General features: G+C 32.8%; 5 protein-coding genes across 5 annotated transcripts; 3 read left to right on the forward strand and 2 right to left on the reverse strand.

The window, feature by feature from the left end:
* Positions 1-859: 859 nt before the first annotated feature.
* Tsp_06449 (conserved hypothetical protein) lies at positions 860-1,804 on the forward strand. The gene is made up of 3 exons (XM_003378440.1): positions 860-881; positions 1,191-1,352; positions 1,566-1,804. Exons 1-3 carry the CDS (start codon positions 860-862, stop codon positions 1,802-1,804), a joined length of 423 nt encoding a protein of 140 aa, XP_003378488.1.
* A 1,025-nt stretch (positions 1,805-2,829) lies between these two features.
* Positions 2,830-3,967, reverse strand: Tsp_06448 (conserved hypothetical protein). The gene is made up of 3 exons (XM_003378441.1): positions 3,364-3,967; positions 2,909-3,210; positions 2,830-2,874 (listed from the first exon to the last, which is right to left on the reverse strand). Exons 1-3 carry the CDS (start codon positions 3,965-3,967, stop codon positions 2,830-2,832), a joined length of 951 nt encoding a protein of 316 aa, XP_003378489.1.
* Positions 3,968-5,230: 1,263 nt separating this feature from the next.
* On the forward strand, positions 5,231-6,315 carry Tsp_06447 (hypothetical protein). The gene is made up of 5 exons (XM_003378442.1): positions 5,231-5,289; positions 5,343-5,619; positions 5,732-5,795; positions 6,071-6,187; positions 6,227-6,315. Exons 1-5 carry the CDS (start codon positions 5,231-5,233, stop codon positions 6,313-6,315), a joined length of 606 nt encoding a protein of 201 aa, XP_003378490.1.
* Positions 6,316-7,038: 723 nt separating this feature from the next.
* Positions 7,039-20,023, forward strand: Tsp_06446 (putative calcium binding EGF domain protein). Its single transcript, XM_003378443.1, has 27 exons — positions 7,039-7,105; positions 8,010-8,102; positions 8,202-8,423; positions 8,507-8,597; positions 8,668-8,824; positions 9,091-9,215; positions 9,559-9,862; positions 10,368-10,484; positions 13,158-13,332; positions 14,864-15,081; positions 15,147-15,294; positions 15,548-15,687; positions 15,743-15,838; positions 15,901-16,057; positions 16,382-16,441; positions 16,523-16,666; positions 16,711-17,103; positions 17,176-17,295; positions 17,476-17,742; positions 17,802-17,918; positions 17,987-18,111; positions 18,177-18,419; positions 18,490-18,585; positions 18,742-19,111; positions 19,212-19,349; positions 19,419-19,757; positions 19,920-20,023. The coding sequence occupies exons 1-27, from the start codon at positions 7,039-7,041 to the stop codon at positions 20,021-20,023; spliced, it is 4,626 nt and encodes a 1,541-aa protein (XP_003378491.1).
* A 690-nt stretch (positions 20,024-20,713) lies between these two features.
* Tsp_06445 (WD domain, G-beta repeat-containing domain protein) lies at positions 20,714-22,771 on the reverse strand. The gene is made up of 6 exons (XM_003378444.1): positions 22,314-22,771; positions 21,913-22,087; positions 21,395-21,580; positions 21,136-21,338; positions 20,860-21,019; positions 20,714-20,788 (listed from the first exon to the last, which is right to left on the reverse strand). Exons 1-6 carry the CDS (start codon positions 22,769-22,771, stop codon positions 20,714-20,716), a joined length of 1,257 nt encoding a protein of 418 aa, XP_003378492.1.
* Between the last annotated feature and the right edge of the window lie 231 nt (positions 22,772-23,002).

A 23,002-nucleotide genomic window follows, 5' to 3' on the forward strand; every position in this document is an offset into this window, starting at 1 on the left:
TTTTATCATTAGTAATTTGTTATGTCATGATTAAAATATTATAATCTTGAGCGCTATTCACTGCGCTTATTTAACCCTTTTCAGTTCAATGTTCTTATTTGAGAGCAGAACAATTTTGGCACATCTATTTATTTTTTTCATTAGTGGCTGTAACACTCAATTCACATTGATATGTTCCGCTGAACGCGTTCTGTGGTTTGATGTATTCTACGTTCAGATATAATAGAACAGTGGGAAAACAGACATTGTGTAATGTTGCTATTTTTTAACATTTTGAGTTACTCTAACATTTTATTTATGAAATAATTAAGATGCATTATCATCAGCCGGGATCATAAAATTTTAGCATGAACAAAATTGGTATTGGTCTCTTTCTTAGCATGCTTGAACTGAATGTTGCTAGAATTTGAATGCACCCAACTCAGAATGTTGGACATTTCTGTGATTAAAGCAATTTTGTACAGAAACTTTGATTTGCAATGCACTAAACTACTGACGGATATTTGTGAAGCATCTTACTAAAATTTGTTTTTAATTCATTTTGATAGTTATGGTTCCTTCGTCAGTTGCTATGGTTAATTCAGAAACAGAGTTAAAAGTGTCAGATATTGTAGCTAGTATACTTCGGTTCCACATTAGGTTTTTCATTTTGCTAGGTTCGCTGACTGAGAACGGTCATATATATTGCAGAGATTTTTTAACACTGGAAAATGCATTGCACTACATTTAGTCATTCCAATAAGAGCTACAAGCAGGTGTTTAAATCTGCCAGTTGAAGAAGCCAGCCATAATAAAGATAGAAATATGACAAATGAAGAGCGTACTGATAAAAATTCATTGGATTAAGTGATCCCCAAAGATGTATGCGGTGAAGTTGACACGTATGTTAGACACGAAAGCGCTGTTGACGATTTGAAAATCAGTACAGACGTACCTAATTGTCTCACTCAAATGTCACCACAACTGGTGTCCTTGCTTCCTATCCCATTATTCCATCTGTTTTTTCCTAAAGACAATTTGAGCATTTCACTTGAATGACAATGCAATATGCTTTGCAGAAAGGAAGAAGCATTGCTGCTACTACAGAGGACTTCATGCCGATTTTTGATCTCTTATTGTTGAGTGGATATCATACCGTCCTGAATGAGAATTTATTTTGGAGCTCAGCTAAAGATGTACTCCATTTTCAGAGAAAGAGCTGAAGTTAACGGGTCGAAGCGCTTTCGACTTTAGATCTGGCGCTGAAAACAGAATTATTGCAGTCGGTTGGTTTGGCAACAGACGCCCTACCACTGTACGTCTACGCATCTTGGTGTCAAATCCAAATCTGAAAGGATGTCAGGCAGTGAAAAGTAATCGACGTTATCATACCAAACATTGTAAAAAATTACAACATAAATATGGGCGGTATAGACTTGGCAACATCCTCGTTGCTCTATTCCGTGTCGACCGTAAAAGTCAAAAATGGACTCATCGTATCCTTTTGCCAATAATTAGCAACGCCATTACAAATGCCTGGCAACTGTATAAGCATCACAGCAAATTAGTACATTGAACAACCACAGCCACAATGGATCTTTTAACTTTTACTTGCCAAGTCAGCGAGTCCCTATGCCTTGTACATGAAACCATTACAACTACCAGAGGCTTTTCTCGTGAGCCTACTGCTAACTCAGCATTACCATCAACAAGTCGACTAAAAAGAAGACTAAAAGCGTATCATTCGACGTGGCAATGCATCAAACTGACCACTGATCAGAAATCAATGAAACCTGACGAAGATGCTGACAATGTTCCAAATTAGCCACCTGTGTAGGCAAAAAATGTGAAGTTTATCTATGCTTAAGCAGCAACAGAAGCTGTTTCATTAAATTCCATAACTAATAATTTTTCATAGATATATAAACAAAAAAATCAAACGTTTAAACACACATTAAATTTGGTTCAAAAACCGTAGTTGCTGATCAGGCCGAGTGTATCATCTCTGATATAGCTCTGAAAATGGCAATAATATTAGCGCGGCTTCAGTTTCTTTTACCGTTTTCATATAGACATCAGATCATGTTAAAATTATAAAATTAAAAAAAATTGATCATCAGGAAAAAATGCCTCTCTGAAAGGGTGAAAGAACTGAAATTATGGAGATCTTCTACTTTTGTTTTAGCATATTTTCCCATATGTAAAATTTTTTGTTTTTGCCAACATCATCTTATGGAGTTAAAAATTAAATTTAATCATTAATCAATTATTTAATTAATTAGTAATGAAAAAATTATAATTAAAAAATTAAATTTTACAAATAAGCATTTTAAATCAATATTATCGATGTGAGCCACAATTTCTACGGCTGCATTCAGCATTAAAACAAATAAAGCAATAATGAAAAAAACGCTGCTCAAAGTGAAAAAGTTGAACAAATGTCAGTAGCAATTCAAATTATTTTTTGCCTAGAAAATTTGCTCAGTAATAATTTAGATTTAGCATTTGCCTGCTGAATTTGTGCTTCATTTTTTATTTAATCTTGTTTTAAATTCTTTAAACTTGAAGAAACTGAACCGTTTTTCAAATTGATGGTGACTTTCAATAATATTAACATTTCAAAATATGCTTTTAAAAATGCCATTAATCAATTTAATTTGGTCTACTGTTGTAAACTTTGTTTTTTACTTCCTAACAACAATACATTATATGATGTCAAATCAGTTAGTCAATTTATAATATTTAAAAATTATTTATTTATTAAAAGTTGAACCATAAGAAAATTAAATTCAAAAGTTCAAACGAATATTGATAAGTAGCAGTCAGTCAAGTATTCAATTTTTAAAATTATTATCCACGAATCCACTCAAGTCTAAGAATTGCCGACGCATCTTCCTGCAATACAAACCGAAGCAGGTTTTTCATTTACACAATGTGAACCATCTCTTCTCTTCAGCAGCTTCCCTTCCTCAGTATAAAAACGGCAATAATCTTGAAGATATTCAGGCTTAATTGAAAGTGATTCATTAATAAAAGATTGCCATTCGTTTTTCATGCAGTTAGCGTAAACGTTCAAACTTATTTTGAAAGGAATTGCCATTTCACATATTTTGCTTTTGTGAGATGGAACAGGATTTTCACAAGTGAAAAGATGTAGTCTCACTGGCTTAGTATCTAGACAATCAACAGTGAATTTGTCATCATCCGGACCAATGTGTTTCACCACTTCATCTAAAAACGTTTCATTATATGTTGATCATTTTAAACTTCCAACTTATTCATTTTTAAATAGTAAAAATTAATTTTTAACAGACAAGGTTAAGAAGAAATTAGTGCAATTTTTAAAATTAAATTAAAACTGTGAATTATACTGATGAAACGTACCTATCGATGTATCAGATCCTCTGACCATCAGGCATGCATTTTCATTTTTTTCTATCAGTGCTGATTGTGTATGTTCTTTACTCAAAAAATATTCTTTAACTCTAATATCGTCAGTTTCTACGCATTTTCCATTGTAACACCAGCCTGTCTCAGAGCAAGGTATTCCGTTCGGTGGTATCAAGAACAATTTTCGATTATAAGTTACCGCGTTCATATCTATATCAGTAAGATCAACCACCGTACTAAATCCCTCGCATACCATTAAAGTACAGTCAGTCACGTATTTTTCATACGATGTAAAGCAGTGACCATTTATACTTTGATTCAGGCATACTTCTACGATGTCAGGCAACTTCATTTCAGGTTCAAGAGAGTACGAAACTGTGTTATCAGGGGGAACTGTTATCCATTGACTATCATGATTGTACATCTTGAACAGTCCAAAAGCAGTTATGGCACACAATATTGCTATGAAAATGACGATGTACACTTTGTAAAAGAAAGTCGTTTGGTTTGCAGCTGCCAACTGGTTCACCTCTGGTTGAATACCCAGTGATGGTCTAATTGGTTGGAACAGTTCTTTTTTCCTCAAAATTGATTCCATTTCCAACAGACTTTCTAAAAGTGTTCAAATCATCATTCTCTTTTTCCTTATCAATTTTCAAAGAAATTCTGTTTCAACAAAGTATATTAGCTGAGCTTTAATTATAAATAGTTTAAGCTAAAAATATTAATTTTATAATGAAACTAGCACATATAAATCAATCAAGATCTTAAAAAGTTATTTTTCATTTATTATTCATTCAATTAAGTTAAAAGCTTACCAAATTTCGTATGCTTACCACTGCGAAAACTGTAGCTATACTATGCTGTATCCTAAGCAAATGGCATTTGTATTACTTTCGAAAGTTCATTAAAGTTACTTTAAAAGAAAAAATTGTACTTTAAAGTGTGTTTAAAATAATTAGTTGTTTAAATAAATAACTTTTTCGTCAATTTATTTGCAAGCACAATATCTCTAAACGAAATTTTACCTGATTTGAAATATAATTTTATTAATTAAACGGTAAACGGATGGTGAGTGAGATGTTTTTTTTCATTTAATCTTCACAATTGCTGTTGCAAAATTTAGTAACAATATGCATAAATGCATTTGAAAATAATGATAAGCATAAGAAGAAAGAATAAATAAGATACAGTTAAAGACGTTAGTTTCCTTGATTGTAGTCATAGCTGACGTTTGCCCCTTTGGATAAATCTGCTTAAGTTAATTTATTATCTTATTTTTCTTTGCCTATTTTATACATTTATTCAAAATGTTCAGGATCACGTTTAATTTAATTTTACCTGCAAAAAGGTTTTGCACTGCACAAAATAGAAACTGATTGCTGACAATCGCAATGCTTTCAATTTTGAAAAAACTCCATAAAAGTTATATACAGTATATAATTTTATAACATTTTCCAGAATCTGCATCTGCATAAATTGACAAACAATATTCACGTGTTTTCTTTCCATCAAATGTATGCGATTTACATTTTTCATTCATTTATTTCAATAATTTGACGCAACTGTTCATCTGATTTGCATATGGCTATTCGCATTTCATGATTTTTTAATCGAAGTCTGGCAATTTCATTTTCAACACTGACAAGTTCCTTTTCCAATTCTACCTTGGCGAGATCTTCTCCATTGAGCATTGAAAAAAACACATTTTTGCTTTTGTTAACTTCTTTGCTGTAGAAGGTCCAATCGTTTGCTAGCTGTTGTATGTTTTCCAAAAGCAAGTCCAGAATCCTAGCCGCCGGTTGAGCACTTCTCGCGCAATTCTGTATCTGTTCCAACAAACTTGCTATTTCTTGCTTGAATGTTTCCATCTGATTTGCATCTATCAGTAGAACATCCGGCTTTTTGTAAGTGTTGTAGGTTTCAATTTCATTTTCAAATTTCTGCTTCGTTTCTAAAATATTTCTCACTAGTTGGCCGCCATTTTCGAGAAATACTTCTTCTTCAACTTTGTCATCCGCATTGTCAGCAATAGCCCACAAATTTTCAACATCGGCCTGTGATTTATCAGGTGAATTAAAATCCGCAGCTTCTGAATTCAAATTCGGTTCGTATTTTTCCGCTGATGAAGGAGGTAACTTTGAAGCCAGTCGTGGTGGTGGTGCACGAGCTGTGCTCGGCCTGCTCATCAGAGCTCTGCTGGAAGGCCTTTCAACGTGCTCTGAATTCTGCATCTCTTCTTCTGCCGTTGTTTGTTCTTTTACAGGAGGAATTGCCACAGTATCATTTGCATCGTCTGACTTCAACTGTGAATTCTGATCTACCGAAATATTTTGCATATTTAATTTTTCTTCATTTTCAGGCGAAGCTAACAATTTCATCTGACTTTCCCTTGATAATTTCCCCGCTGAAACATGATCTTCCTGGTATGCATCTGATTTTCTACGTTCGTGAATAGCTGCTTTCAACGCGGCGTCGTTTTCTTTATTACGAATTGTATTCTTGCTTTTCACTTTCGAACTTTGATTAACATTTTTCACATCTTTAACTGAACTTTTCGCTTTTGCTCCATCTTCCGGAAGAAGCTTACTTTTTCTCCTTTCAAATTTTTCATGCTGATTTTCTGCATTCCCAGCTTCTTTCGTCTGTACTGAACGTTGATTTGCCCTTCTGTCAACTTTTCTGCTTGAATATTCTGTAGCTGCTTCGGCCAAGGCTTGCAAAAGTTCATTGGTTCGATCCGATTCCAGTCCGGCTACAATTTTGTTCGGTTTTGCTTGGATCTTTCTACCAAGGCTTTTCTCCACAGCTGAGATGAGTTTGTTTAAAAATTGAATTTTAAATTCTTTGCTCACAGGTCCGGCTTTTTCTAATTCATCATCAGTAAACAAATCTCTCATGAAGCCCGTAGACCGCACAACGGCAGTAGTTATACAACGCAAATAAGAAAATGGTGGACGCATGAGCAGCTTCTCTGTCAACTGCGGCTTTTCCACCAACGGAGCGAGCATTTTGATTGTTCGATGAGTAAAATTATCTTGCTTTGCCATTATTGCCAACTTCAATGACCATAAATCAGAACTATCAATAATAACAGCAATTATTATTATCATTTAAAGTTGGCTAAAATAGATTCAGAAAAAGAATTTTGTTTTAAAAAACATACCTGCAATAAAACAACTGGTAATAATTATATTGGAATTTTTTATTGCTGGTGTTCAGATTGAACGTTTACTTTGAAATATTTTTCATTTCCTACACATTTCGTGTATTTCTACACGAGCGACAAGACCGTTTCCATGACACATGGTGTAAACAAATTTACTTAAACATTTATTGATTATGACATTTTATTGAAAATTAAGTTTGATAGAAAAAGCAATATTGTAAGCTTATGCACTTAGCTCATTTCATCACAAATCCTTACTTTCGATTTATTCAGTTTTTTAGTGACTCTAAGCGAGCGTTTAACCTATTTTTAGATTATATTGATTGAACTTTCAAACCGCCTACCTCTCGATTCTGCTTATTTTCAAATTTCTTTCTGTTTATATAGCAAAGCATTCATTTTTAATAACCAAACAGATTTATACAAGGTAAAAAAACATTTCATCAAATCTAAGCAAACACTCTTTTCCTCAGCTTTACCTTCTCAACTTCACCAGTGAAATGATTTATGCTGTTTGCATTGCAAAAGCAAAAACAGTTTGCAGTTGTAGTGCTGGCTATTTGGCATGTTAATCTGCATTATTTATTTTATATTTATTGAGCTGTCATAATTATGGTAAATTTAAATTATTTAATTTAATATATGCATATCGATGTAGAAGTTTGTGAGCGCATAACCAGTATCTACTAACATAACGTAATATAACTAAATTCAAAAATAATAAAAATAGAACTATTTATATTTACAAAACAATTAAAAATAGTATTTTAAAGTTTATGAAAAAGCCAAGTTATTCAAAAGCAGTTTGCGTGAAACGGAAGTTCTCAATTACGCCTTTATTTTTAAATTTTTTAATGCAGGATATATAAAAAAATTGTTTAAAAACAATATTTTAATATTTTTATTTACTTTTTTATATTTTGGTTATTTCTGAAATCTTGTCGTTTCCTTATTTTTTAAACAATTACTTGCAAATCAATATACTTTTGTAGATTACAGTAGCGGGAAAATATATTTAATGTTTAAAATGAATATGGGTGACTTAAAAGGTAACATAATATAAATAATTTTTTGTTTTAAAATGTAATATTTAGATGAAAGTTTGGATATATTAGTGGATTTGCTTAATACTAATATTGATGAAGAATTTGATGACAATCGCTGTTCATTGCCAGATGTGTTATTAACCGAGGATACCGAAAGAAATGAAAACGATATTGATTTGGATAAATTTTTGCGTATGCTGGCTTTTCAGGTGTTTTAAAATTTGTACAAATTTTAAATTATTTTATTTTAGGTGAACTAGAGAATGAATTGGAATCAGATCCTTTTGACATATCATCTGAACTTCAAGGTGGAAATTGCGATGGAAATGAAAATTCGCTTTCTACTTTATCTGAAGATGATTTAAATGGTTTTTGTTGATATTTTAATTGAGATTTCAATTTAATTCATTTAATTGATATTTTAGCAAAAGCGCGAGATATTTTTCGAGAATTGCAAAGGCGGAAGCTGCGACGTTTAAATTACTCTGTCGGTTCAGGTGTGCAGCGAGAAAAAGCAGGTATTTATTTTTTATATCTTATTTGTATATGAATTTGCTTTAAATATAAAATTACTTTTGTTTTTATTGACATTTATTTATTTCCATGTATTATTTCAGTGCATTCTGTTCTTTGCGAAAATTTTGATTTCACAAAACCCACCTCTATGAAGGTCAAAAATTCATCAGTTGTTCATTCTGGTGACACGAGCAGCAGTGAGGATGAAGCTAAACGAGATCCAGAAGCTTGCGGACACAATTGGCTTAGTGATGAAGGTCGATTGATTAAATATCAACTTGCCGAAATGGAATCTTATCAAATGAACCGTCCAAAATCAAAAGGTATAATTATTGCATAATAATAACTTTGACTGATATTGAGAAATCATTTCTTATTTACAAAATATTTCTCTTTTAAATTGTAGCAGATAATTATAAGTATCAGCCATCAAGCAGTGCGAGTAGAATTTCTTCGAAGTCATCTGTTTTAGATCCTTTTTTTGGAATAAAAATCAAGTAATCAAAGATAGTTGTTTGTATGGTGTTTGTTTTCTTAGCAGAAAATGTTATTTCTTTTTTGTTACAGGAATGCAAAAATGTCATTGGCTACGTTTACTCATATAATAGGAAGTCGTCCTAAATTTCAATTAGTAGCAATAAACAATTCAAAGCGTATTGATTGGTCTAATTGGGTAACAATGGCGGTGATTGTGGACAAAACTGATCAAAGAAAAAGCAGTCAAGTAATTATATGTTAATATGGTGATTTTTACTTAATAACGCATTTTATAGGGAAACCTGTATATGATATGGAAACTGTGCGATTTAATTGACTGTCAGCGAATTGTTTCAGCCTTTCTTTTTGGCAGTTGTTTGAAAGATCATTGGAAGCTTCCAGTTGGTACAGTAGTTGCACTATTCAATGCTAGTCTTTTCAACAGCGATACCTCTGTACAGGCCGTATATTTATTGTCTATGCTTATTGCTTATTTATTTTCAATCTGTTCAGAAAGATATCACACTGAAGTTGGAAACTGCTGGCAAAGTGCTTGAATTGGGCTATTCCGAAGATTTTGGAATATGTAAAAGCAAACAAAATAAAACAGGAAATCCATGTAACAATGTTATCAACAAGTATGTTTTATTATCTTTAGAAAATAAGCATATTTAAAATGTTCGCGTTTAGGAAAAGTTTATTCAATTTTGTTTGACATTTAGATCTAAAAGTGAGTATTGTGATTTTCACGTACTGAATGTAAGCAGACAGTTTACTTCAAAGCGAAGCGAATTTTACACTCCCAGTGGTCATCCGCGTTTGAAAAAGGACAGCAAATTACTGCCTCCTAAAGATTGTTCTAACCTAAAAAAATCCAAGCCTTCTTCATCAGAAAGGTTTCATTTTGAAGCATAAATTTTGCTTGTCATAAATCATAAATAAAATATACCTATATACACATATGTCTTTTTTTTGTTTTAGAAAATTAATTGTCGACGAATTATCTGCTGCTAAACTTTGTCAAGAGTTGAAAATGCAGAATGCTTTGAACAGCCTGAAGAGTTTACCTTCTACTGTTAAAGCAAAGTCATCTTCATATAAGATAATGGAAAAAGATGATGAATTTGCATTACTGAATTTGTTGAAAAAGCACGAAATAGTTGATCAAACGGTTTCGGTGATTCACGACGAAAATAAGCTGCCATTGAAAGCAGCAAATGCTTCTGAAAAAAACAAATGGAAATTGAGTTGTAAAGAATTTTTGAAAGCTTACGAACCGACGACGGTGAAGGCTCCTGTTCCATTGCCAAAAATTGGTAAAGGTACCACCAGCAGTGGTTGCATAAATTTGGAAGATGCCAAAATGAAACTGACCAAAGTGATCCAACATGATTATTATTATTATTATTATTATATTTTGCTCATAATTTTTTTTTTAATTTTAGCAAAAAGCAATAGAAATTGTACGATCGGCTGGAGGAATTAAAAAGCAAGATCCAAATCGTCCAACTTCAGGTTATTGCATTTTGGAAAAACGTTCAGCTGAAACAACTGCCAACATTAGTGAGATATTGATTTTGTTGCTTTTTTATTTTTTTATATTTAATATTTTTCTAGAGGATAATGCAACTGTTAGCAAACGTTCACGTCTTGGTGAGAAGAATTTTACAATCGACGAAATGCGTCAATTGTTGAAGCAAAAGTCCAGATTTGAAAATGAACTGCGCAATGTTAGTGCAAAATTGTTATTATTACTATTGTATGAATATATTAATGTTGAAAATATTTAGGATGAAGCTGAAAAAGAAGCAAAATATTTTGAAATTATGGAAGTGAAAGAAAAATTTGATCGACATGCTGAACAAGTATTCGAGCTGAAAAATTGTCAAGTAGTTTCTTGTAAAACGGTGAGTAATATGTGCCATGCTTATTATTATTATTATAAAAAGTCAAAATAGAACTAAGAATAATTATTATTAAAATTTCAGTGTAACTATACTTGGCATTCTCAGTCTGATTTGTGCAAAAGTCAACGGCATGAGATTTTGAGGCATACTGCAACGAAACGCTTCTTTCGATGTTTAAATTGCAAAAAGCGTACAATTTCTTATTCTCTTTATCCATCTCGTCCATGCCATCAGTGCAGGTCGAGAAATTTTGAACGAGTTGCAATGAAGCAGGTGATTTTTTTACTAAATATTTTTTTTGCTATGTATATATATATTTTTTTTAATTTAGGAAAGAAGAGGTCCAAAATTACCGGCTGAAGAACTTAAAATTCGTGGAGAAGAGCTTCCTTTTGTAAATAGTTAAAAGTGAATAAACTCATCTAAGATAATATCGCTCGTTATTATAATTATTGATCACATGAATTGGTTGTTCAATGAAATGATGCATGTTTCCTAAAGATTGTCGTTATTATTTTTCAATATGAAATTGTAGAAATGCATTTTTATATGAGCTTATTTATTTTGCGGAAATCAAAAGTTTCAATTTTTGTTTTGTTTTATTCAAAATTATCTTATTACGACAACAGTGATTTTATTTACAAAAAATAATTTTTTCAACTGAGCTAAGATAGTACAATTTGCATTAAAAACTGGCGATATATCGTCTTCTGGTTGGCTATATTTTGCGATATTTCTTGTACAGTGTTGAATGGTTTGAATATTGTTTTGTAAAACTGAAATATTCAGTTTATCTCTCATTGTAATTCACTGTACATATGAAATTTTAATTTATGTATGCATGTTGCACCATTTGGATCATTTTTTAAATATTGCTTTTACAGCTGATTTTGTACGACGTTCAGAGTTAATCAGTAATACGTTATGGACAATTTTATGACAAAATCCATCCTTCTATTGCACAAGGACATCAATAATTGCTTTGTCATTGATCACATCCATGCTAGGAGAAAGAGACAAAAAGAGGAAATTTTTGCTATTCCACAGGTCAGAGTAACCTTGTTCATTGAAGCTCTCTGTTTATCAAACAGAAAGAGCGGATATATTTTGTTTACATAGAGATTTATAATTCGATACTGACAACTCTTCATACTGTATATATATTTTTTAATATTGAATTTTATTGTTTTTTCTATTTACGAAAGATAATTACAAATAAACGGAAATATAATGCTCAATTAATTGAAAAAATTTTATTTTATTGTGAAAATCCAAAAGACATTTATTCATCTGAAAATAATTGGTCTTTGCAATGAAGTTTGTTGATATGTAGAAGAAAAATGCAAAGTAGTGAATGCACTTTTTGCATTTTCACTTCTTCATGTTAATTTTTGTCATTTTGAAATGAAATTACTAGCTTATAAAAAAGTGAACTGGAATATTTTCTATGCAGAGCAATTTTCCATAGCTGGAAATCAAATGATACAAAACTCAATTTACAATGGAAACGAATTTTCTTCTCCTTCTTTCTACAGTATTTTTCTCAAAGTTAAGAGTAAATAGATAATTGCATTTTTTTTGCCTTTTTATTCACATGTTGTTGTGCTGATTGATAGCTGTGAGAAGAATTTGATTGGGTCGAACGGTATTGTGTATATGGATGGAAAACGAGGATCAGAGAAATTGCAAAAAATGCAAATTGAATATTTCTTATCGTCTGCATCGGGCAATTATGTCCATCAAAGAGGGCAATTATGTTCCTTCGGCTTCAGACTGCAGTGCTATCCCATTTGTGTGACATTTTATTGTCAAGCTCTTTTTGTGCTGCTCACCACAGTCCAATAGCAAGCAGATGCGCTGCACATTGGCAGTTTTGCAACTGGCAATAAAATAATAAAAAAGTCTGAGAAACTCTAGCTATAACTGAATGCATGCTAATCAAATAGAAATAGGCACATTATCCAGACTAAATATATTGAATTTTATTTTTAAAAAAGCAAAAGCTGCAAAACTGTATTTTAATTCTTTCACTTTCAACAACATCAGCGTAAGTGAATTTAAATAAATCACACAAATGATATATTTTATTAGAAAATATGTTTCAAAAAACAAGATTTAATAACCGCTAATTAAAAATATTATTTATACTGCACTAAAAACGATTATTTATTCGAATAATTTTTGTGTAGCAAAAATATTTCATAAAAAAACAACATTTCTTTTTTTCTTAAATTTCCAAATTCTGATAACAATGATGAATGAGTTCAATGCACTCAATCAGAGATGTTCAGATTGTTTTTCATATATATATATATAAGTTGCTTACTTTGTATTGTTTGCCACTATATCTTTGTGCATTAATTTTGCAAAATGCATGCAAAAATTATATATTACAATTGTTTTGCTGTTTTGTGGAAAAATAAAAACGATAAATTGAATTTAAAGTTGTACTGGTGATGATGAAATTTTAACAGACGACCTGTGCTAATAAGTTATAAGCGGCAAGGTCGATGATGAAATGAAATTTCCTGTCCCTTTTGACCTCTGCTGAGCCAGGAAAAACGTGGTGGCTCTTTGCATGATTGCTTTATTCCACCAGTTCACCTTGAATTTATTGCACTTCTGTATTTAAACAAAGTCCCACGACGATGTGTAATTTTTCACAACATTCAGTCTGCTGACAAGAGAATATTTTTCACTTTTAGAAACCGCTGCTTTCATTTCACCGAAGAAGGTGTTGCACAACATACAAGCACTGCCAGCTTTATGAAGTCCGCTAACTTTACTCGGCTTCTTGCATTGCTAATTCTCCTCTGCCAGATCATCTTCTGCTCAGCGGATGTAGATGGTAATTTTATAACTTTTGTACATTTTGTACCTTTTAGTGTACAATATTAACCCTGAATTAATTATATAATTTAATCGTATTAATCAATATACCATGCATTTTTGTCTAATAAAAATGATTTTTATACAATAATTCATTGTTCTTCGTAAGGTGAAATTTGTGATGCTTATACACTATTTATAAATGCATCTACATTTTGAAGGACGCTGTTCAAATTTCATTTCTTCATACATCCAAACATTTATATCATATTTTCACTGAAATGTTCAATTAAATTTATAAATTGCATAACATCGAACTGGTTCATGCAATACTTTCATTTTTACATTACAAATTTTTTAATGTCATCATTATGATTTGTTGCATTACTTGTTAAATGAATACTTGTTTTACAATTAGAAGAATTATTCCATTGCACATGATTGCAAAATGTATTTTCAAATTTCAAATGCCAATATTTAACATTTTTCAGTTTATTTCATTTATAATTTTTGTCAGATACTCATTCAAGTGTTTTTGGTATTTTCAACAATAATTTTCAAGATATTTTTAAAATTGAATTACAATTCAGTGCATTACATGAAAATGCATCAACTTTATTTTTAGATCAAGCATGCTAATACAAGTGCAAAATTTTCGAATACAAAAATCACTTGTCTGCCCTACTTTAAGTTTATTAGCTTTAGTTTTTTTGTATATTTTTAATGAAACGAGTCACTTGAATTCATAATTTTCTGAGAAATGCCCTTCAAAAATTATTTTATACAAATTAATAATATTTATAAAATATACATCTGAATGCAATTTTTATCATGTAAAAATTCAAATTGCTACTTGTTTTTGTCTGCTTTCCATTTCTATACACTTTTTGCAAATTTTATTATTTCAACAATATTGTACTCTGTGAATTTATAATATGTGCATATTACATGAAGAATAAAATTTTTAGCCCTCCATAGGCTGTGTGCATGATACTGGTTTAAGATGTCTTATTGGAATGACTTCTCATGAACTTTCACTTGCCAATGACCTTTAACAACGCCCTATCCAGTTCATTTCTGCCTTTTTATGGTTTATAAAACATCTTGTAAAGTCATTGCCTCTTTTTAATTTTGAACCTCAAAATCTGAAGATGCATGCAGCCTCACATAAATTAAAATTACTACAACAGCGCAAAAACTAAATCATCTTCAATCAGTTTATTATAAATTAAGTAGATCAAAGGTATATATAAATTAATATTTGCATTTATTGTTCTTATTCTTACCTCTTATATAATTGTAAAATAGAAGATTTTTCTCATTCATTTAAATGAAAATATTTTTATGCATTGAAGAAGTCTTGTGCGCTTTCTCAAATATATTTCCTTTTAATAATTTTCACATTTCATACTAAAAAAATTATGCCAAAAAAATTCATATTTGAATTTAATTTTTGAAGAATGCCTATTTATTTGTTTTATCTCTTTTTACATTTTTTGTTCTAATTTTGCACTGACATAAATAGAATATTTTGCTTTTTTTCTATTTAGGAATTAGACTACGACGACGCCGTCATGATCAGTCACCAAATCTTGGTGCTCCAATGCACATTGATCTCAATATAACAGTTCCTTTCATTTTCAAGCCCCGCCTTTATCCATATGGAGAAGGAACTGGCGATAATGAATTATCTTTATGGACATCTGTTCAAGGATATGTATTACAAAATGAAATCTCATACTGGGGAGAAAGCTTTGCATCAGTTTATGTAAAATTTACAAATAAAACCTTAATAATGAATGAATTAAAATTTATGCTAACTTTGTTCTGTAGATATCTAAAGATGGAGTAATTGGATTTTCACCCAATTTTGCCGAAAGCAAGCCCACTGCTTTCCCTTCTGGTGAAAAGGTATTGGCTATTTTTTGGACACCATCAAGCTTAGGTGACATTGGGAAAGTATACTTTCGTGAAACCACAGGTAAATGCTACACTTCTGTAGTTCTCCTTTGCAAAATAATGCAAGCGAAAGCCCTATTAATTGCATAACAATAAATGGTAATGTAAAACAAGCTATATTTCATTATGTAGAATATTTTATTTTATACTGCTTTGAATGACTTATTTCATTTCCTAAAATATTTCAACAGTTCTAAATTTAATGAGATGAAGTCTTACGGAACTTCAAAATTCATTTATATTTACTACTGCATCAAACTGATATTGAATTTCAGATCCACAAATACTATCTCTTGCTGCAAGTGAAGTTCAACTGCAATACAATTACGACAGTAGCTTTACACCATCATCAGTATTTATCGTTACATGGGAAAACTTAGCACCCCCTATGGCATCTAATGATCTCCCAGATTCTGTAAGAATTTTTTAATTATTTCAGAGATGTTTTATTAATTTTTATATTGGTTCAGCATCGAAACTTATTTCAAGCAGCGCTGATCATGAGTGAAAATGGTTCATTTGCACACGTCATTTACAGTAAATTAAAATGGCATGGCAACGCAATTGTAAGAAGCAATATTATAATTTTTCCAACTGAAATTATTAAAAATCATAATTTTTTCTGCAGGTCGGATTCAATAATGGAGACGGCATTGAACATCTCACTCTTCCATGGTCAGGAAGCTCAGACGTGCTCAAAGTAGGAGCAGAAAGCGACATAGGCATTCCAGGGGAATGGATGTTCAAATTGGACGAATCGTCTGGAGTCCATTTATGTGGCAAAGGTTACAAAGGAATTGATTGCACACGGAGTAATATTTTTCATTCTTATATTTCTTTTCTTGATTCAGAATAATCAATTACAAAATTACCAAAGTATGAAAATATCAAAACTGCTCATTATTTAACTTCCCAGTTAGACGTTTTCTATTGAAATTCATTACTTGCTGCAAAACTACTATCATAGAAAAAAAACATCGTGCATTGACCAAAATTTTCTTTATAAAATTATATATACATTTTTATAGCCTGCTCTAAAAATGAATTCTCCTACGACTGTCATCGGAAGTGTCACTGTGAGAATGGTATACTGTGCAATGAAATTACAGGAATTTGTCCAACTACACGTTGTGAAAAGGGTTGGACAAATGCGCCTACTTGTGACGAAGGTAAGTTTGAATTTTTTCAAATTTAATTTACAATAACTATCTGAAATTGAGCCCACGTTGAAAACGACTTTTTAATTTTAGACATAGACGAGTGCGCAATGCAAACTAAGCTCTGCAACACTCAAGCACAGCCTGATTGCGTAAACACTCCAGGATCATATAATTGTACATGCCTTGTTGGTTATGATGCAGTCACAAATACTTGCAGTGGTTTGTTTCACAATAGTAAGAAAACAAAATTTATTGATTAATAAATAATTGAACTGCAGGCGCTTCAACGGGATTGTCACATGTGCCTGAACAAACAAATTCTGACCAATCTCAGCTTACAAATGCCATGCTGTCTGCTTTTAAACCCATGGTACAAGCCGATGTGATCCTGAAGCCACAGAAAACATCAGAATTTGTGCTTAATCCTTTCATGCCAGCTCCTCTCAGAGGTTTCTTTGAGGAAACAAAAATTTTAACTGCCCAAAGAGAAGATCTATCTGGAACTGGACCGAACTTTTGGTCCCTCACTTCATCAAACCGACCTCAAGGAAAGCCAGTACAAGTGACATGTAGATTAAGTTGCACTGAAAATTCCAAATGTCAGTTTGTGAATGACACAGAAAAGTGTGTTTGCAATAAAGGATGGACTGGGGATGGCGTGTACTGTGTTGGTAAGTGCTCTTTACGTGTGTGTATGTAAATTTAATTCACCATTTAATGAAATTTTATTAAATGTATTTTAGATGTAAATGAATGCTTGACGGAAAATTTATGTCCTTCCAATTCCAAATGCTTGAACACAATTGGCAGTTATGACTGTATCTGTGAAAAAGGCTTTCGATTTAACGGACAGGATTGCATTGGTAAGCTATTAAGCAGGTTTCAGCACGCGATAAAACTAAATTTACACACTGACGTAATGTTCAGAAAAATGCAGTGACTTTAGGTGCAAATTTCATTTTCATTACTTTAAATTATGAATAATGTTAGGAAAAAATTCCTATTTGAAAATTTCAAACATGCACACGCTTTATTATTTGAAGATATTGACGAGTGTGCTGAAGGAACGGCTATATGCCAAGGTGGTGCTGCGTCCACTTGTATCAACACTAATGGTTCTTACGAATGTCACTGCAAAACAGGTTTCAACGGAAATCCAAACAGTCCTGCGGGATGTATTGACATAAATGAATGTCTGATTCCAAAATTTTACTGTGGTCCAAATGCAGAATGTGAAAACTCAGTTGGTAGTTACATGTGTCGATGTTTACCTGGATATTTGCCAAAACAAGATGGAATCGGTTGTGAAGGTAACATTACGCTGTCAATAAATAGTAGACATGTTTGAATTTTGTAAATTCCAATTTAGATATCGACGAATGTGAAAATCATCCATGCAGCGCAAAGGCAACTTGTATCAACAGTCCAGGTTCGTTCGCATGCAGATGTGATGCAACCTATTACGGAGATGGATTTCACTGTGAAAGTAAGTAACATTCACACGTTCTTTTGGAAATAGACAGTACATTCAAAATTAATTTCACCTTTTTGCAGAATCGCGACTTTTCCCATACAGTAGAGCTCAGTCAGACAGCATATTCAATTACAACCAAGGATCAGTATTTATAAATTTGAAACGCCTGGTGCGTATTTTGGGATACAATTATGACAAAATGAGAGTAAGCGATGTTGTCATTCATCATTTTCCATTCGTTACCCTCATTTCATGCTACTTTTTGTGCAGGTTTTTACAACAGGTATGATTGCTTTTGGCAATCCACCTTCAGTTAATAATATTGATAGAATGTACGCTTCATCAATAATGCCGTTCCATTATGATCTCGGTTTTGACAAAAATGGAACAGTTTACGTTGAACAAGTGGTCAGCGGCCCTTTATTAAAAGAATTGGCTGATTTTGTCAGAGAATCTTATAACCTGAAAGTAAATCCAGCCAATTACGCAATCGTCGTTACTTACGAACGAATTGTAAGTTGCAGTAAGAATTGTAAAAGCAAAAACTAATAAGCCGCCTTGCATTGTAATTTTTCATTTTCAGGATGATACATTAACATATCAGGCTGTTTTGGCAAGCTTCGATTATCAAACATTTGCCATTTTTATTTATGATTCTGTCATTCCCGTAGCAGCGCAGGTGAGTCAGTAGTAACACAGATGATAAGAATAATCGAAATTTGCATGTGCAGTTTGCTCAAATTATAATTAATCAAATTGTATGCACAGAAAACAAAATAATTCACCCATTCTACATGTCATATTTGTCAGTTGAAGAAAAGTAAACAATTTGTAGATGGGAGTTAAAAATAACGGCAACGACAAGATCGGCACCATGTTACCGTTCAGAGGAGATGATATTTTTAATTTGGTTAATAAATCAAACATTGGCATTCCTGGAAAGTGGATGTTCCGCATTGAAGATATGGAGGTAGAACCGTGTCGTCAGGGTTATGAAGAGCCTCCGTTCTGTTCGAAAGGTGACATTGGCTTTAATCATAAAATCATCTGCACCAATCATAAGAATCATAGTACTTCTTCAGATGTGGATGAATGCAAAGCTGAACAGCCACCGTGTCACAAAGACGCCATCTGTGTAAATACACCAGGCTCGTATTTGTGCAAGTGCAAGCACGGATTTACTGGCAATGGTGCAAATTGCTTTGGTAAATTTTGAAAATCACTCTGTATTCAATCAACAGTTATTATTGAAAAAATTTCATACAGTGTATTTTTATTTGGATAAAAAATAATTCATTTTTACAGAAATAAATCCCTGCTATGCATCCACTGGATCTGTCTGTGGACAGAATGCTGAATGCTATGTTCCCAATTTCAAAGGTGGAAAACCTGAATGCGTATGCAAGGAAGGTTTCGTAGGCGATGGGTTTTCCTGCTTTCCAAGTATGAACAAAACAACCACTGAACTACGGTTACAATGAATTGTGTACAAAAAAAATTACCCTATTCCAGTGCCTGCGACGAATGAAGTGACAGTGGAAGTTGAAACTGAAAGTCCAAAAATTGAACAGACAACAACATCGGTGCAAACTTCAACTAGCACAACAGAATATCCGATGACAATTCGTCTTCGCAGCCGAAGACCTATCACTTTCGGTCCTCCTACACCGGTCACGTCGTACAACAGTGAACAGGCAAGCACGAGAGAAATTAGCCAATCACATACGCCAACCTCAGTGCAAATTCGACCACTACAAAAAGAACCTCGAACAAACACCCAAACCGAAGATCCCAACTTTCCACCAAGTTCTGCATCGATTTCACCGGAAGAAATTCACTCGTTGAGTTCAGGTATTTGTTAACTTAATTTCAATTTCATCTTTTCATAAAATTCCAACTCTACTTTTATTTCAGCGACTGAAAAATCAGAAAACAACTCAATTACAAAACGTACGCATTGGTGAAAAAAAAATCCATTCAAAAAAAATGTTCGTATTACAAGGTTTATTTCAGTTCTGATAGTAGTCGTACCGGCTGTACTAAGCGTTATTTGGCTCGGTCTTCTCGTGGTGCTGATGGCAGTTTGCATAAAAAAGAAGCATGTCATTTTTATTTAACAAAAACAAATTCATCCAACAATCCTCACTCATGTGGTGATTTTCTTTTGTAGAAGAAGAAAACGTATGGAATCCATTTATCAACAGACGACAACTGGGGGATTTTACAACGAAAAGGCAAATTCTTCAGGATCTAGCAGTGTGTATGAAATTTACGGGTCGAACACTGGATACTATCAACCAGCATTTTCACCAACCGCACATTCAACGTTGTATTCAACGGTAAAATCAATTTAAAACCATTATTCATTTCTTGAAAATATGCCAGAAAGAAAAATGGAAACATAATTCAATCAATATACTATCAAATTAAATTAATTAATTACGCACAAAATTAATTTATTTTATTACAACAGATTTAAAATGTTATCCAATCTAATGTTGCAAAAAGGAAAACTTTACAAATATATTTTCTTATAGAATTCTGCATTTTATTCCATTCCTGGATATCAACATGGCCGTTATTGAAAAGTGAGCAAGTTTAACAAAATCCAATCAGCATAGTATTGTGTGATTTGATCACTTCAAAGTAGATGTCATAGAATTTCAATCACAGTTTTTGAACAACAAACGTAGTAGTTTGTACGTATGAAATGTTGCTGCACTTATTTCAGTTTCTCCAGCTGTGAAACAAAAAATTTATACTATTAATTGTTATAAATAAAATATTGTACAATTGTAAAATGAAATTTACATTTTCAACACTTTATCCTTCCCTCCGCTGACAACACGATCGCCCCTCGGACTCCAATCCACGGCGTAAACCTAAAAATAAAATAAATCCAATCTGTACATTGTAAGTAATACAGAAAAATGAACTGGGAAATAAAATAAACCGCATCGGCATGGCCGGGCAGATCGACAATCAACTTTCGAGCACTGATATCCCAAAGTTTCAGCGTAGAATCAGCAGAACCGCTGACCAGCAGTCGACTGTCAGAAGACCATGAAATTTGAAAAACTGATTGCACATGGCCTCTCAAAGTGTGCAAAAATCTTAAAATGTCAAATTCAAAATAGAAACTTTTTCTAATAATAGATTTCCAAATAATACATAAATATGAATAATATATGACTTAAAAAATAAGATCACTGAAAACAAAACAGCTTACTTGCCAGTTTTACCACACCAGATTTTAATCGAATGGTCAAAAGATGCGGACGCGATAATTCGGCCGTCCGGACTGAACAGTACTTGATTAATTAATTGTTGGTGACCTGTCATTCTTGCTAAAGGCTTCTTGCTCGTTGATGGCGACCAGAGAAACAAAGTAAAGTCATCCGAACCAGAAACCAACATCTCCGGTTCATTTCGCTAGAAGATACTAATTGTAACAGTGGGGAGTTTCAAATTACACGAAAATAATGTACTGTAAATTTTTTATAACGATTCAAAGCGATATTTTTCAATTCCTGAGGATCAGTAACAGGCAAAGTGGTTCCATCATTTCGAGAATCCTTCGGATCAAAAGCGCCGGTTCGCAGTACGTAATCAGTGTTCAACGCAATCGTATTCACCCAATGTCCATGGCCTTGAAAGGTGCGACAAAGAATGCCCTGAAATGCAAATTCAACTATAAATTTAATCAAATTCAAAAACACAGTCACCGCACTTTATCAACTCTCCACATTTTCAAAGTGCGATCCTGAGAGGCTGAATAAATCAACCCCTCACCTCCCCAACGAATGCACGACACTGAAGCCGTATGGCCACTGAGCACACGCAACGTTTGATTCAAAACCACATCCCAAATTCGGATGTCGTGATCTTTCGACGAACTTGCCAACAAACGTGCCGTTCCTTGTCTACATACAACGCACCAACATGCAAAATACAAATTAGGCAAAATATACAAAGCGAAAGAAAAATAACTTCTTTTTTCACTCACTGATGCAGCGGTTCCCAACAGAGGCAGGTGATCCACAATTTGTGACCTACCAAAGTTTTTCCAATTTGCTTGCCAGTCTCCGGATCCCAAATACATATTTTGCCTTCTTTGCAACCAGATGCTAATCGCTGGCCATCCGGAGACCAAGACAAGCATAGTACCCAATCCGTATGGCCTAGAAAGACAAACAAAAAATATAACTGATGTATATTTTTTTTCAATCCAAAATTGAACATGCCACTGCAAGTGAACTGCGGCAATTCAGTATTCAAATCCCAAAATCGCACTGTTCTATCGCCTGATCCGCTTGCCATATATCTACGACGCGCAAATAATGACTGTTCCAATTGTTCAAAACAAAATTATCCGTTTCCTTAATTATTAAAACTTTAAGAAAATACCTTCCGTCGTGACTGAACAAAGCAGATATGACCGTTTCAGCGTGGCCGGGTAGAGAACTTGTACATCTGGTAACAGTTTGCACTTTGTAAATCGCGTGAGCTTGGTAGCGTATCAATAACACTTGTTCCATGTTGATCTTATTCATGTCGATCGTTTCTTCAAGCGAACTCTCTATTTCAAGATCATGTACAAAGAAGGAATATTTCAACGGTTCTTCATTCTTAAAAAACAAACAAACAAAAAGTAAGCGATAAACAATAAACAGAAATGACTTGTGCTTGTGAAATGGGAAAATAATATTTTGCATGAATAAAATAAATACCTTTCGAAATTCCATATTGCACACAGTTTCCAGCTGCTCGGCCGTAATGTTGAATGGCATGTCATAAACAGTACCCACAGGATTGCCTGATTCGTCTTGAAAACGTATTGCCAATCGTCGAACATCCTTCTCCATTTTCAACAATTAACTAAGCGGTAAAAAACAGAAATACATTTTCAAAATTATTATTCATAAGTGAATAATAGAACTAAAAATAGTGCTTTCATCAAAGAAAAGAAATTCATCGAAAACAACGACATCAATTACAGAAAGCAATTTTGTTGTGTAAAGTTTTATTTCGCTAAAAACAAAAAATGATTAAAATAAAATTTTCATTTCATATCACATAAAAAAGCAACATTATCA

The sequence above is a fragment of the Trichinella spiralis genome (assembly GCF_000181795.1).
Source record: "Trichinella spiralis strain ISS 195 chromosome Unknown Scfld4, whole genome shotgun sequence".
NCBI lineage: Eukaryota > Metazoa > Nematoda > Enoplea > Trichinellida > Trichinellidae > Trichinella > Trichinella spiralis.